The following is a 13,857-nucleotide window of genomic DNA, read 5'->3' as shown; positions in this document are numbered from 1 at the left end:
AATATTCAATCCATATTCACATTTCCCCCTTGTCTCCAAATATCCTGAGGGAGGAAAATACATCAGTCGATAGCCAATAGAGGAGCACCCTCTATTCAAGTTTCACCCTTAACCTATTTGGGCCCAGAGAAAACCTGGGCAGGAGACTATTAAGAACACCAACCTCTAGCTTTCTAAAATGCGGAAATGCCAAAAGAGAGACTTCAAAAGTGGCCGTGGAGATCTATGGGAAATGTAGTCTTGAATCCTTAGGCTTCACCGCGTGGCACTCTGGGAAGAGAATTCGGGCCTCCTTCTGCGCTAGCGTAGTCGTAGCCCCGCCTCCTCATTCGTCTGGGATCTGCTGGCCAGCGGTTTGGGAGCCCACAGGTTTGCTCCGAAAGTAAAGGATGCGCACCTGGGGTGAGAGTCCAGGGGAGGTCTCTATGGGAGAGATGCGCTTGCGTCTGGGGATGGAAGCGGGAAATCTTTGGGACACCCCTGGTAGGCGCCCCGGCCAGCCCTCGGCCACCGGAAGGCCGGTGGGGGCGTAGACTGAAGAACCCCGGCCCTCGGACTTGGGGCGCGCCGATGGGGCTGAGCCCGGTTCTGAGCAGGTGCTCGGTGAGAGCCTAGGTGTGCCGGGACCGTGTGGTCGGGCCGGCCTACTGCCCGACTTAGTGTTGGCGGGAGGGAAAGTGCATTTATAAAGCTGTTGGTGACCGTGAGTCTGCGGTGACAGCCTGAGCTTCGGAGCCAGAAAAGGCCCGGGTACATTTCAGCAGAAACGATGGAAGGAATCTGGCAGAGAGTCAGGTTTCTCATCTCAAAATGGTATTATTAATATGACTGCTCCATGGGGTTGATTTGAAACTTAGATCGAAGTCATAACTTAGACAAGTGCCAAGCCCTACTCACTGAGTAAATAACAACTGCTCTTATAGTTAGAAGACACTGTGTTCTTTTCATTTCATTTCCACCGCTTAAAACAAAACAACAAAACAAAACCTAGGCTCAGCTTGGTTGAACGATGTGGTCAAGTTTGTCAGGTCACAAACTGGCTGTGAGGAAGTTTGGATTCAGGGGCAGGTGTGCTTTACTTCCAACCTCAGGCATTGTCTAAATATCACATCTGCCTAAAACCAGCATTGCAACACAGCACAACACAAAGTGGCCTGTCCCCAAGGATATAAGGGAAAGTGAATGTAGATGGAATCTGATGATGTGTCAAAGTATTCTGAGATTTTTAGTGTCTTTTCAGTCCCTTGGGTCAGACAGAGGTTCCTGACCCCTTCTGCATTGCCAGGCTGTCTTTAAGTCTGATATTATAACGAATTCCAAGAGTCATAGTTTTGCCCCTCAAATGAATTATTTTTTAAGTCCATGTCCCAATTGCCTTGAAACAAACCCTTGTGAGGTAGGAAGCAGAGGACCTCTGTGAACAGGAGTCTTACCTGGAAGAGAGGACGCCTCTGACATTAAGACCTCTCTCTGGAGCTTCAAAAAGACAGAAGGGTCCAGAAAGGAGCAGATCCTAGATTTTCAGGGTCAGAAGCAGTTCCTGATCCCCTTGTCCAGAATAAGCTAGACTTAGTGGTAACACCATCTTCAGAAGCCACCACACTGTGTGACAGTAGGGGGTTTGGGCCAGCCTTGAGTGATGTGAGCTGGGGTGGCCTGGTGGGGGCAGGCTACTCAGGAGAGGCCACTTCTTGGAGAGCTTGTGAAGGCGAGGTCTGGGGGTACCCTTAACCAGGAAGAGGGAGAAAATTCTGCTTCCCTTAAATGGCCCCCACTCTGCAGATATTGTACTGCTGTCACACCTGTCCATCACCACATGTGACACTAATGATATTATCCTCACCTCACAGGATCTCAGAGCAGTGATAAGGAAAGTGTTTTCTAAAGTTACCTGCTTCTCTTTCGAAAGCTTTTAAATTTTTTTTTTCAATGTTTATTTATTTTTGGGACAGAGAGAGACAGAGCATGAACGGGGGAGGTTCAGAGAGAGAGGGAGACACAGAATCGGAAGCAGGCTCCAGGCTCTGAGCCATCACCCCAGAGCCTGATGCGGGGCTCGAACTCACGGACCGCGAGATCGTGACCTGGCTGAAGTCGGACGCTTAACCGACTGCGCCACCCAGGCGCCCCATCGAAAGCTTTAAAGACATTGAACCTAAAAGGTTGAGTGACTTATCTGGGAAAACCCAGTTTGTGAGAGAGGAGAGTACAGTTTACTCTCTCATACCTAAGTCACCAAAAACATCTTATCAAAGGGGCCTTTTGAAAAATACATAACAGCTGAAACAAACAATTAAAATTTCCTGTCTTGAAGCAGCCAATGTCTTTTAGTAGGCTTGTCGTGGGTTGTCTATACCAGGCGGTAAATAATGTTACTGAGAAAAATAATGTAAATGATGCATGCAAGTTAATTTTACTGGAAGTAGTGTCTCATTCTTTGGTGTATTTTAATTCAACTAATCTTCTGTTGCTTTTCTTTGTGTCAGTCAGAAGGACACATGCATTATTGTTAAATCAGAGTTTATGTTTGCTCAGTATAAAACTGCAGATTTAAGCCCATGATCATTTTAGAGTCACACATGTGCTGCCTGTACATGATCCTTCTTATGCCTCTTCAACGTCCAGAGGGCCCCACGCCTGCAGGGAGAATGATCCTTGACTGAGGTGCTGAGATTTGGAGAAGTGAATGTAGGAGCTGTAAGGTCAGATCTCAGGACCCCTGTCTTCTTTCTGTCCCCTCAGCTGGACCACAGTTCTCTGCACTCTCCCAAGAGCCACAGAAAATGAACACACCTCAGGTGAGCTCTTCATTTATTCCCCACTTATTATATTGGATTTATGAGGTTTAGAAGGATCAGTGCATTAAATGGAAAAGGAGAACTAGAAATAGGTCACATCAGGGCACCTGGGTGGCTCAGTCGGTTAAGGGTCCGTCTTCTGCTCAGGTCATGATTTCGTAGTTCATGAGTTCAAGCCCCACATCGGACTCTGCCTGGAGCCTGCTCTGGATTCTCTGTCTTCCTCTGTCCCTCTGCCCTTCCCCTGCTCGTGCTCTGTCTCTCTCTCTCTCTCTAAAAAATAAATTAATAAACATTAAAAAGTTAAAAAAAAGAAATAGGTTGCATCAATCTTGAGTAAAAATATACACTGTTTTACTATCAACTGTGAAGTCTGCCCTCAGCTTTTGGAAGGAAACCTTTGTTAGGGTAGGGTTAAGTTCCCTCCATGTACCAGTTTGCTAAGATTTCATGTTAGTCATAAATATACATTGAATTATTGATTACCTTTTGTGTATATATTAGAATAAAACTATAGCTTATTTCCTTTAATCTAGAAATACTGTAAATAGTGTATTTTCTAATTTTAACTTGAATTCCTGTATAGATCCTCATTGCTAATAAGTGTGGTAAGTTGCTTCTAACGTATTTTCCTCAGGCTTTTTGCTAATGCTATATTCAGGGTTTTTATCTCTGTATCCACAAGTTGGTTTAGACTCTACCTTCTTGTTTTTCTGTCCAATTATGGTATCATGGTCATAGTCTCATGAAAGTAAGTGGAGAACTTTTCTGCTTTTCTTTTCTAGGAATTTAGATGAGAAAATTGTATTACATGAGGATTTTGTAAAATTCACTTATAAAGTTGGACCTTACACAGGTTTTTTGCATGGATGTTTGGTTGTTGACTTGTTAGTCATAAGACCATACTGGATTTGTATTTGTATTTGTATTTTTTTCTTTTAAAGACTTGCAGCCCCCTCCCCCCCTTTTTTTAATTTTAGAGAGAGTGTGCATGAGCAAGGAGTGGGGCAGAGGGAGAGAGAGAGAGAGAGAGAGAGAGAGAGAGAAAGTAAGTCTCAGACTCCATGCTCAGTGCAGAGCCTGGGAAGGGGTGCAATTCCATGACCCTGGCATCATGACCCGAGCTGAAATCAAGAGTCGAACGCTCAACCGACTGAGCCAGCTAGGCACCCTGTATTTTTTTCTTAATATGATTTTTGTCATTACATTTTCATAGAAAATTGTCCATTTTTATTTGCATTTTTACATGTATTTTCATGTACTAATTAATAGTATTCTCTTAGGATTTCACAATCTTTGTTGTAGTAGTAATTCCTTCTTTGATCAGCTTTTAAATTTTATTTTAGCATAAAGGCTGCTAATCAGAAAAACACAAAATAGATTCTAGTTGGCCCAGTCCAAATCTAGAATTTCAGGGTCTAAGGGTCTTAATATTTTATGCTGGCAGCAGACTCTAAATATTGGGAATAGAAGAACATATACTTGCTGTATTGTGCTCTCTACCTTTGCATACCCACCTCTCAGCACCCTGTCTTGACAAAAATATACTTTCTCCATTGAGTTACCTTGGCATCTGTGGGAAACCAATTAGTAATGCATGTCTGAGTCCAGAATAGAGTCTGGACTCTATTCACTTCTGATGATCTGTGTTAATCCTTTTGCTAATACCATACTACCTTGATGACTGTCTCTTAACAGTAACTCTTGAAATCAGATAATGTGAGTCTTCCAACTTTGTTGTTTTTCTAACTTGTTTGGGATATTCTAGGTCCTTACTTCTTTGTAGACAGTTTTGAAAATCAGCTTTTCTATCTCAAAAAAAGCCTGCTGAGCTTTTGATTTTGATTGCACTGAATCCACAGTGTCTGTAATGTAGATCAACTTGGGAAGAATTAACATCTTGATCGTAATGAGTCTTCCAATTCATTAACACAGTATCTCTTTCTGTTTAGTTAGGTGATATGGAGGATTTTGAGGGTTTTAGGTTTTATCTTTCTATGTCAAAAGGATAATTTTGACTACAGTTCACAAGAATAATACTGTCTACTATCTGAAGATAGACTCTAGACTAGAAGTGGGAACAATATAGGAGCATAATTCTATAATCCTACCAAGAAATGATGATCGTAAGGGTGTTAGTTACTTTGAAGTGGTCCAACTCTGGATGTAATTTAGGGTAGAGCTAACAGTCTGAGAGTATGTGTTTCTTTTCTACAGCCTTGCAAATAGAGCATGCTGTTAAATTTACCAAATTTTTACCAATGTGATTTTAAAGATCTGTTTCGTTTTATAAGCCTTTCTCTTCTCATGAGTTAGGTGTGGAACATTTTTGTTTGTTTGTAATTCATTTATATTTCTTTCTTGTTGAACTGTTTATCCCTTGCCTGTTTTCCTATTGATGTGCTGATTTTAATTACTGTATCCAGTATGTCATTATAGCGTCTTTTCTGTAATATAAATTGCACAATTTTCCTGAAGTTTTTTGCAGTTTTGCCTTGCTCATGTTTTTTTTTTTTTTTTTGGTCATAAAGGCCTTTGATTTTTATGTCAAATTTAGCATTTTTTTTCATTTATGATTCCTAGATTTTCAGTCATAGTTGGGTATTTCCCACTCTAACATTGTAAAATAATTGTTCTGTGTAGTACTCTGGAATTTATTTTTTACATTTAGATCTTGAATACATTTTAATTTTTTTTAATGTTTTATTTATTTTTGAGAGAGAGAGGGCATGCACATGAGCTGGGGAGGGGCAGAGAGAGGGGACAGAGGATCTGAAGCAGGCTCTGTGCTGACAGCAGAGGGCCCGATGTGGGCCTTGAACTCACGAACCATGAGATTGTGACCTGAGCCGAAGTTGGACGTTTAACTGACTGAGCCACCCATGCACCCCCCATTTTAATTTTTATCCTGCTGTGTGGTACAAGGTATAGATTAGTCTTTTCCCAGATGGCCATCTAGTTACCCTGTGACATTTTTTTTGTATAGTCTTTTTTCACTCATTTGAATGACGTCACCTGTATTCAAATAAGAAATTTACTCTGTTAATTATTCTTCCTATTACACACTTGGTTCTAGGTCATCTTGGATGTCTTTTCACACTCTTATCATTTCCCTGCTACTTCTGCCCACTTCTATGTTTGTATTAGACCGTGACCAGCATTGTCCTGTTTTGCTTATCTAATACCATCTTACCCACTGTCTTCCAGAATTTGTTAAGATTTTCAGGCCTTCTGCTGGGGTATTTCTCTGTGTTTCTCTTTTGTCATGCTTTTATAGTAGGTTTTGTATTTTACCTGACTGTGGTTTGAAGGCAGGGATGTACTCAGTCTATTCCTTGAACTAGAGGAATCATGCTTATAATTCTCTTTTCTCTTAATTTCTGGTACTCTAGTCTTTCCAATTTCTCCTTCTGCCATTTCAGAATTCCTTCTCAGCCTTCATGGCCTTTCTTTTTCTACCTGCCTCTTAAATTTTGGTATTTCCTTGAATTCCTTACTTGGTCCTTTTCTTTCCTGTTTCTCTGTTCTTTTTGAGCCATTCCTTTTTCTCTGATGACTTCAGTTATCATCTTTAAAATCTTCATTTTCATTAAAAAATTTTTTTTTCAACGTTTATTTTTATTTTTGGGACAGAGAGAGACAGAGCATGAACGGGGGAGGTTCAGAGAGAGAGGGAGACACAGAATCGGAAACAGGCTCCAGGCTCTGAGCCATCAGCCCAGAGCCTGACGCAGGGCTCGAACTCACGGACCGCGAGATCATGACCTGGCTGAAGCCGGACGCTTAACCGACTGCGCCACCCAGGCGCCCCTCATTTTCATTTTAGACCTCTCTCTGTTCCAAAATCATGCAACCAGCAATGAAATAAATAATTCCATCTGTATGTTCCACAGGTGTTTTGAGTACAAATGAAGAACATCTGCCTCACCATGAGCCAACCTCTGATCCTTAATTGTTCTTCCAGTCTCTGCATATGACATCAATATACCCAGTTGCTTGTGTAGCATCTCTGTATATAGTTGCACAGGAAAATAATGACCAGGTTTTGTTTCTTGTAGGGATTAGTTTCCCATTTTTCATCATGCTTGAGTATAATTTATGTCTTAAATTGGGTCTTTTGTTTTGCTGTTTAAGACATTGTCCACTGTTAATATAGATCTGTGATTCCTAACTGGAGTCAATTTTGCTCCCCAGAAGACATTTGGCAATGTTTGGAGATATTTTTGATGGTCACAACTGGGCATGTGGCTGGCATCTAATCAGTAGAAGATAGGGATATTGATAAACATCCTAAAACATACAGGACAGTCTTCCACAAAAATAGCATTATCTAGTCCACATTGTTGGTAGTGCCGGGTTGAAGGAATCCTGTTCTAAAGCATTGCTCCTGAAATATGAGTCTGGTGGTGAGTAAATACTCCCCCAGTCTTACATGTATCTCTTCATTGGTTCTCTATTACCCCTGCACAGATCTCCAGGTTGGGATGTGTATAATCTACAGAGTGCTCAGTGTAATCTGTTTGTGTAGGGGAAATGTATACAGGAATCCTATTTGTAATAACTTTACCTAAAAAAAAAGACATTAAGCTTTCTTATTATATTAAGTGACAATATATGTATGTAAATTAAAAGTAAATATAAGTAGGGGAACGTTGGTGGCTCAATCAGTTAAGTGTCCGATTCTTGATTTCGGCTTAGGTCATGATCTCTTGGTTTGTGAGTTCGAGCCCTATGTAATGCTCTATGCTGACAGCACGGAGCCTGCTTGAGATTCCTTCTTTCCCCCTCTCTCTTTCTGCCCCTCCCCATGTGCGTGCACATGTTCTCTCTCTCTCTCTCTCTCTCTCTCTCTCTCTCTCTCTCTCTCTCTCAAACTTTAAAAAAAAGTAAATATAAATAAACCCAAGCACGAGAATATATATATATTTTTTTACTAATCATGTGCATATCCCCAAAGTATAAGACAGAGTTAGGGCCATGATAGTTATATCCTTTATAGCATTTTGTTTTAAACTCTAAAACAGTAAACATAGTAAGACTTAGTTTCCAAAAGTTTTTTCCATGTCCCTGATTCTGGACAGATTTATTAGAATTGTGCTGTTAACAGGCATCAGTGTCATTCAAGGACATAACTGTGGAGTTCACCCAGGAGGAGTGGCGGCAAATGGACTCTGCTCAGAGGACCCTGTACAGAGATGTGATGCTGGAGAACTACAGCCACCTGGTCTCAGTGGGTAAGCAGACCTTACCATGTGACTCTCTTTCAACTGCGTATTCTGGTTTTTATTTTTAAAATGTTAATCACTTTTGCTGAAGTATAAATGATACAATGATATAATGAGGTATAAATAGTATATATTATATCATTGTAGCCTCTTTTCTGTAATATAAATTGCCTTTTCACCTTGTTTCCTTTGCTGTCCAGAGGCTTTTTTAGTTTGAAGTAGTCTCACTTGTAATTTTTGTTGCCTGTGCTTCTGGTATCATATCCAATAAACAATTGCCAACACTGATGTCAAGGAGCTTTCTCTCAATGTTTTCTTCTAGGGAGTTTTAGGATTTTCAGGTCTTACGTTTAAGTCTTTAATCCATTTTGAGTTTACTTTTTTATGTAGTTTAAGAGTCCATTTTCATTCTTCTGCTTCTGGATATCCAGTTTTCCCAGTACCATTTATTGAAGAAACTGTTCTATTTCCATTGTGTATTCTTGATACCATGTTTAAGACCAGTTAACTATAGACGTATGGATATATTTCTGTGTCCTCTGTACTACCCATTGGTCTAAATGCCTGTTTTTATGCCAGTACCATACTGTTTTCATTATTCTAGTTTTGTGTAGCATATTTTGAAGTTTGGAAGTGTGATGCTTTTGCAGGATTTTTTACTTCATTACATGGGGTTTGTTATCTCACCACTTCAGGAATGAAGAGGTATACACAAAATGAGCAGCAAGCAAAAGTTTATTAGAGTATAAGAGCAGAAAGGAAGAATAGTATGAAAGCTGTTTACATTCACTTTCGAATGCCCACAGACTTTAGGCAATGGACTTTGTTTTATAAGGTTCTAGTGGTGCCCCCCACCCACTTCCTTCCCCCTTAATCGTTCTCAGGTTCTACCATTATTGGCTTGATAGCTTTAGATGCTGAGTTGTCCATTCCTGATTGACTCAGTTCCATTGTATGAGGGGTGTGGCCATATCATTCCTTGTGGGTCATGTGTTTTATGGTCTACTTATTTTTAGTTAGGTCTTTTATCAAATTCCTGAGGGAAACCTGAGGGGAGTAAGTGGTGTCTCTTACATTCTTGGGAGGAGCCTTATGCCAAGGGGATTTGCTGTGGTCAGACACTCCCAGCATTGTTCTAAAATATGTGTTTTTCCCCACCCAGGGACCTCCGGTCCCAACCTTTCTCTCTCTGCCTACTGAATCTTATCTTTTCCTATCATAAGCTTCCAACATTGTTCTTTCTCAAGGTTGCTATGGCTGTCCAGGGTCTTTGTGGTTATGTATGAATTTTAGGATTTTTTTTTGTACTTCTGTAAAGAATACCATTGGGATTTTGATAGGAACTGCATTGAATCTGTAGATCACTTTGGATACTAGGGACATTTTAACAGTACTAATTCTTCAATCCATGAATATGGAATGTTTTTCCATACATCTGTATCTTCTTTTTTTTCCATCAATGTTTTATAATATTTAGTATACAAGTCTTTCAGCTCTTTGGTTAAGTTTATTCCTAAGTATTTTTAAATTTTCTTTTCAGATAATTCATTGTTCATATATAGAAACTATGTTGATTTTGAACCCTCCAATGGTACTAAATTTTTTAGTTTTAATAGGTTTTTAATTTTTATTTTAATTTTTATTTTTTAATGTTTATTTATTTATTTTTGAGAGAGTTTGAGCACAAGCAGGGTAGGGGCAGAGAGAGAGAGGGAGAGAGAGAATACCAAGCAGTCTCCATGCTGTCAGCACAGAGCCCAACTTGGGGCTCAAATTCACAATCGGTGAGATCATTACCTGAGCTGAAATCAAGAGTTGGCCACTTAACCGACTGAGCCACCCTGGCGCCCCAACAGTTTTTTTTTTTTTTTTTAGTTGAGTCTTTAGGGTTTTCTACCTATAGAATCATGTCATCTGCAAACATAATTTTACTTTTTCCCTTCAGTTTTAGATACCTTTTATTTCTTTTTCTTGTCTAATTGCCTTGGATAACATTTCCAATAGTATGTTGAATAGAAGTGGTAATGGTGGGCACCCTTGCCTTCTACTGGATCTTACAGGGAAAGCTTTCAGTATTCCCCCATTGATTGTGATGTTAGCTGTGGGCTTTTCATATATGCCTTTATTGTATTGAGGAAATTTACTTCTATACCTATTTTGTTGAGAATTTTAATCATGAATGAATGTTGAGCTTTGTCAAATGCTTTTTCTCTGTCTTTTGATATGCTAATATGGTATTTTTTCCTTTCATTTCTTTGTATGGTGTATTACATAGATTGATTTGCATGTAAACAACCTTGTGTCCCAGGGATAAATCCTACTTGTTAATGATATAAGATCCTTTTAAATGTGCTATTAAATTCAGTTTGCTGGTCTTTAAGAATTTTTGAATCTGTGTTCATCAAGGATATTAGCCTATAGTTTTCTTTTCTTGTGATGTCTTTCTTTGGATTTACAATCGGGGTGATGGTGGTCTCACAAAATGAGTTTGGAAATGTTCTTTTTTCCATTTTTTGAAGGAGTTCAAGAAAGATTGGTATTCTTTAAATGTCTGGTAGAATTCGGTTGTTGAGCCATGTCACCCCAGACTTTTCTTTGTCAGGAGATTTTTGATTACTGATTCAATCTCCTTATTTGTCATTAGTCTGTTTAAGCTTTCTCTTTCTTCTTCTTCCTTTTTTTTTTTTTTTCTTTGAGAGAGAGTGCGCATGTGCTCATGCACGCACAAGAGGGGGAAGGGGCAGAGAGAGAGAGAGAGAGAGGATCTTAAGCTGGCTCCACGCCCAGTGCAGAGCCCGACACAGGGCTTGATTTCACAACTGTAAAATGAAGAATCAGATGCTTAACCAACTGAGCCACCTAGGTGCCCCTCTGTTTCTTCTTTATCCATTCATCTATTTATTCATCTTGTATATTTTTAGGAATTTATCCATTTCTTCTAGGTGAATTTGTTTGTATAGTTGTTCATATTAATCCTTTATGATCCTTTTTATTTGTGAAGAATCTGTTGTAATATCTCTTTTCATTTTTTATTTTGAGTCTTTTGTCTTTTTTTAGTCTAAAAGGGATTTGTTCATTTTGTTTATTTTTTCAAAACACCAACTGTTAATTTTGCTCATTTTTGTATTCTCTTCTCTGTTACATTTATTTCTGCTCTAACCTGTATTATTTCCTACCTTCTTGGCTCAGTTCTTCTTTTTCTAGTTCCTTAAGATGTAAACTTGTTTATTTGATTTTTTAAATTTTTTTAATGTAGGCATTATTGCTATAAACTTCTTCCTAATACTGCTTGTGCTGTATCTCGTAACTTTCAGTACATTGGGTTTTTGCTTTTACTTGACTCAAGATACTGTGTACGTTACTTTTCCTTTCTGACCCAGTGTTTATTCAACTTTGTTTAGCTTCCACATTTTTGTGATTTTTCCTATTTTCTTGCTGTGTTGATTTATAGTTCAGAAAAGATACTCAGAATGATTTCAGTCTTCTTAAATTTAAGATTTGTTTTGTGACCTAACATAAGATTTATCCGGGACAGTAATGTGTATACTGGAGAAAATGTGTTTTCTTTTGATGGATGGAAAGTTTTATATATGTCTGCTAGATCCAGTTGATCTATCGTGTTGTTCAAGTCAGCTGTTTCTTTCTTTATTTTTATGTCTAGATTCATTACCCATTATTATAAGTGAAGTACTGAAGTTACCTACTTCAGTAATGAAGCAATGAAAATTGCTCTCAGCTTTTCTCTTTAGATCTATTTGGACATACCTCAAAGATTTTGCAGGTTCAATTCCAGACCATCACAATGAAATGAATACTACAATACAGCAAGTCAAATGAACTTTTTGGGTTCACAATGCATTATAAAAGTTATGTTTACGCTATGCTGTAGTCTATTAATAGCATTATGTCTAAAAAACAATGTACATGTCTTACTTAAAAAAAAAAACTGTTGCTGAAAAACTGCTAATCATCATCTGAGCTTTCAGGAAGTCATTATCACTGATAACAGATTGCCATTAACAAAAATAATAATAATGAAAGGTTTTTTTTTAATTTTAATTCCAGTATAGTTAATATACAGTGTTCTATTAGTTTCAGGAGTACAATGTAATAATTCAGCAATTCTGTACATTACTCAGTGCTCGTCAAGATAAGTGTACTGTTAATCCCCTTTACCTATTTCACCCATACGTCCCTCCACCCACCTCCCCTCTCCTAACCATCAGTTTGTTCTCTATAATTGAGAATCTGTTTTTTGTTTTTGCTTTTTTTCTTGTTCATTTGTGGTTTTGTTTCCTTAAATTTCATATATTAGTGAAATCACATGGTATTTGTCTTTTTCTGATTGACTTATTTCATTTATTAGCATTATACCATCTAGTTAGTTCCATGTGTGTTGTTGCAAATGGCAGGATTTCATTCTTTTTTAAGGCTGAGTGATATTCCATTGTATGTATATACCATACCTTCTTTATCCATTCATCAATTTGTGGACACTTGGGGTGCTTCTATATCTGGGCTATTGTAAATAATGCTGCCCTAAACATAGGGCACTTCTTCCACTACTGGGTGGAATTACTTGATCATATGGTAATTCTTTTTTTTTTTTTTTTTTTTTTTGAGTAACCTCCATACTGTTTTCAACAGCTATACTAGTTTACATTGCTACCAACAGTGCACAAAAGTTCCTTTGCTCCATATCCATTGTTTCTTGTGTTTTTTATTTTAGCCATTCTGATAGGTGTGAGGTGATGTCTCATTGTGGTTTTGATTTACATTTCCCTGATGATGAGTGATGTTGAGCATCTTTCCATTTGCTGTTGGCCATTTGTATGTCCTCTGTAAAGAAATGTCCATTCATGTCATCTGCCCATTTTTAATTGGATTATTATTTCTGTGTGTGTGTGTGTGTGTGTGTGTGTGTGTGTGTGTGTTGAGTTGTAGAAGTTCTTTCTATGTTATTATTAACTGCTTTATGTGTTTGGGTGCTTCAATATTGGGTGCATAAGTATTTAAAATTGTTATATCTTCTTATTGGATTGTTCCCTTCACAATTAAATAGTGTCCTTGTTACAGTCTCTGTTTCAAAGTGTATTTTGTCACTGGTTACCAGAACAGAAGTGGATGTGGGGGATGGATTAAATAGGTGATGGGGATTAAGGAGTATACTTCTTGTGATGAACACTAGGTGGTATATGGAAGTGTTGAATCCAGGTGTATATTATACATCTGAAACTAATATTAGATTGTATGTTAACTAACTATAATTTTTAAAAAGCTAAAAAAGTAAAATAGTATATATTGACTATTTATTAAATAAAGTCTATTTTGTCCAATATAAATATTGCTACCCTATCTTTCTTTTCACATCCATTTGCATGATAGATACTTCTCCATCCCTTCATTTTCAATCTGCATGTGTCTTTAGGTCTGAAATAAGTTTCTTGTAGGCAGCATATTGATGGGTCCTGCTTTTTTATGCATTCTGTCAACCCATGTCTTTGATAGGAGCATTTAGTCCATGTACGTTCAGTGTAATTATTGAAAGGTATGTACTTCTTGCCATTTTGTTGCTTGTTTTATGGTTGTTTTTGTTGTTCTTTGTTCCTTTCTTCTCTTGCTCTCTTCTCTCACTGCTTGCTTGCTTCTTTAGTGATGTACTGGGATTCCTTGCTTTTTATTTTTTGTGTATCTATTACTGATTTCTGGTTTGTGGTTACCATTCAATTTGTATGTAACATCCTTTGCATATATCAGTTTATATTAAGTTGATGGTCACTTAAGTTTGAACCCATTCTTTACTTCCCTCCACCCCATTTTAGGTGTGTGTCACA

General features: G+C 38.2%; 1 protein-coding gene across 1 annotated transcript in view; it reads left to right on the top strand.

Annotated features, from left to right (window-relative positions):
• Positions 1-324: 324 nt before the first annotated feature.
• LOC124529366 (zinc finger protein 782-like) overlaps positions 325-13,857 on the top strand; it is a 76,830-nt gene continuing 63,297 nt past the window's right edge. Inside the window, exons 1-3 of the mRNA XM_047103250.1 lie at positions 325-402; positions 2,743-2,798; positions 7,906-8,032. Of these exons, the coding sequence (XP_046959206.1) occupies positions 390-402; positions 2,743-2,798; positions 7,906-8,032 (196 nt within the window). The 5' untranslated portion in view covers positions 325-389. The remainder of the gene's footprint in view (positions 403-2,742; positions 2,799-7,905; positions 8,033-13,857) is intronic.

The sequence above is a fragment of the Lynx rufus genome, unplaced genomic scaffold, assembly GCF_022079265.1.
Source record: "Lynx rufus isolate CCGP_SWC_20201006 ecotype Redwood Valley unplaced genomic scaffold, mLynRuf1.p SCAF_10, whole genome shotgun sequence".
NCBI classification, from domain to species: Eukaryota; Metazoa; Chordata; class Mammalia; order Carnivora; family Felidae; genus Lynx; species Lynx rufus.
The sequence above is the reverse complement of the archived record's forward strand: the minus strand, read 5'-3'. Positions and strand labels throughout refer to the sequence as shown.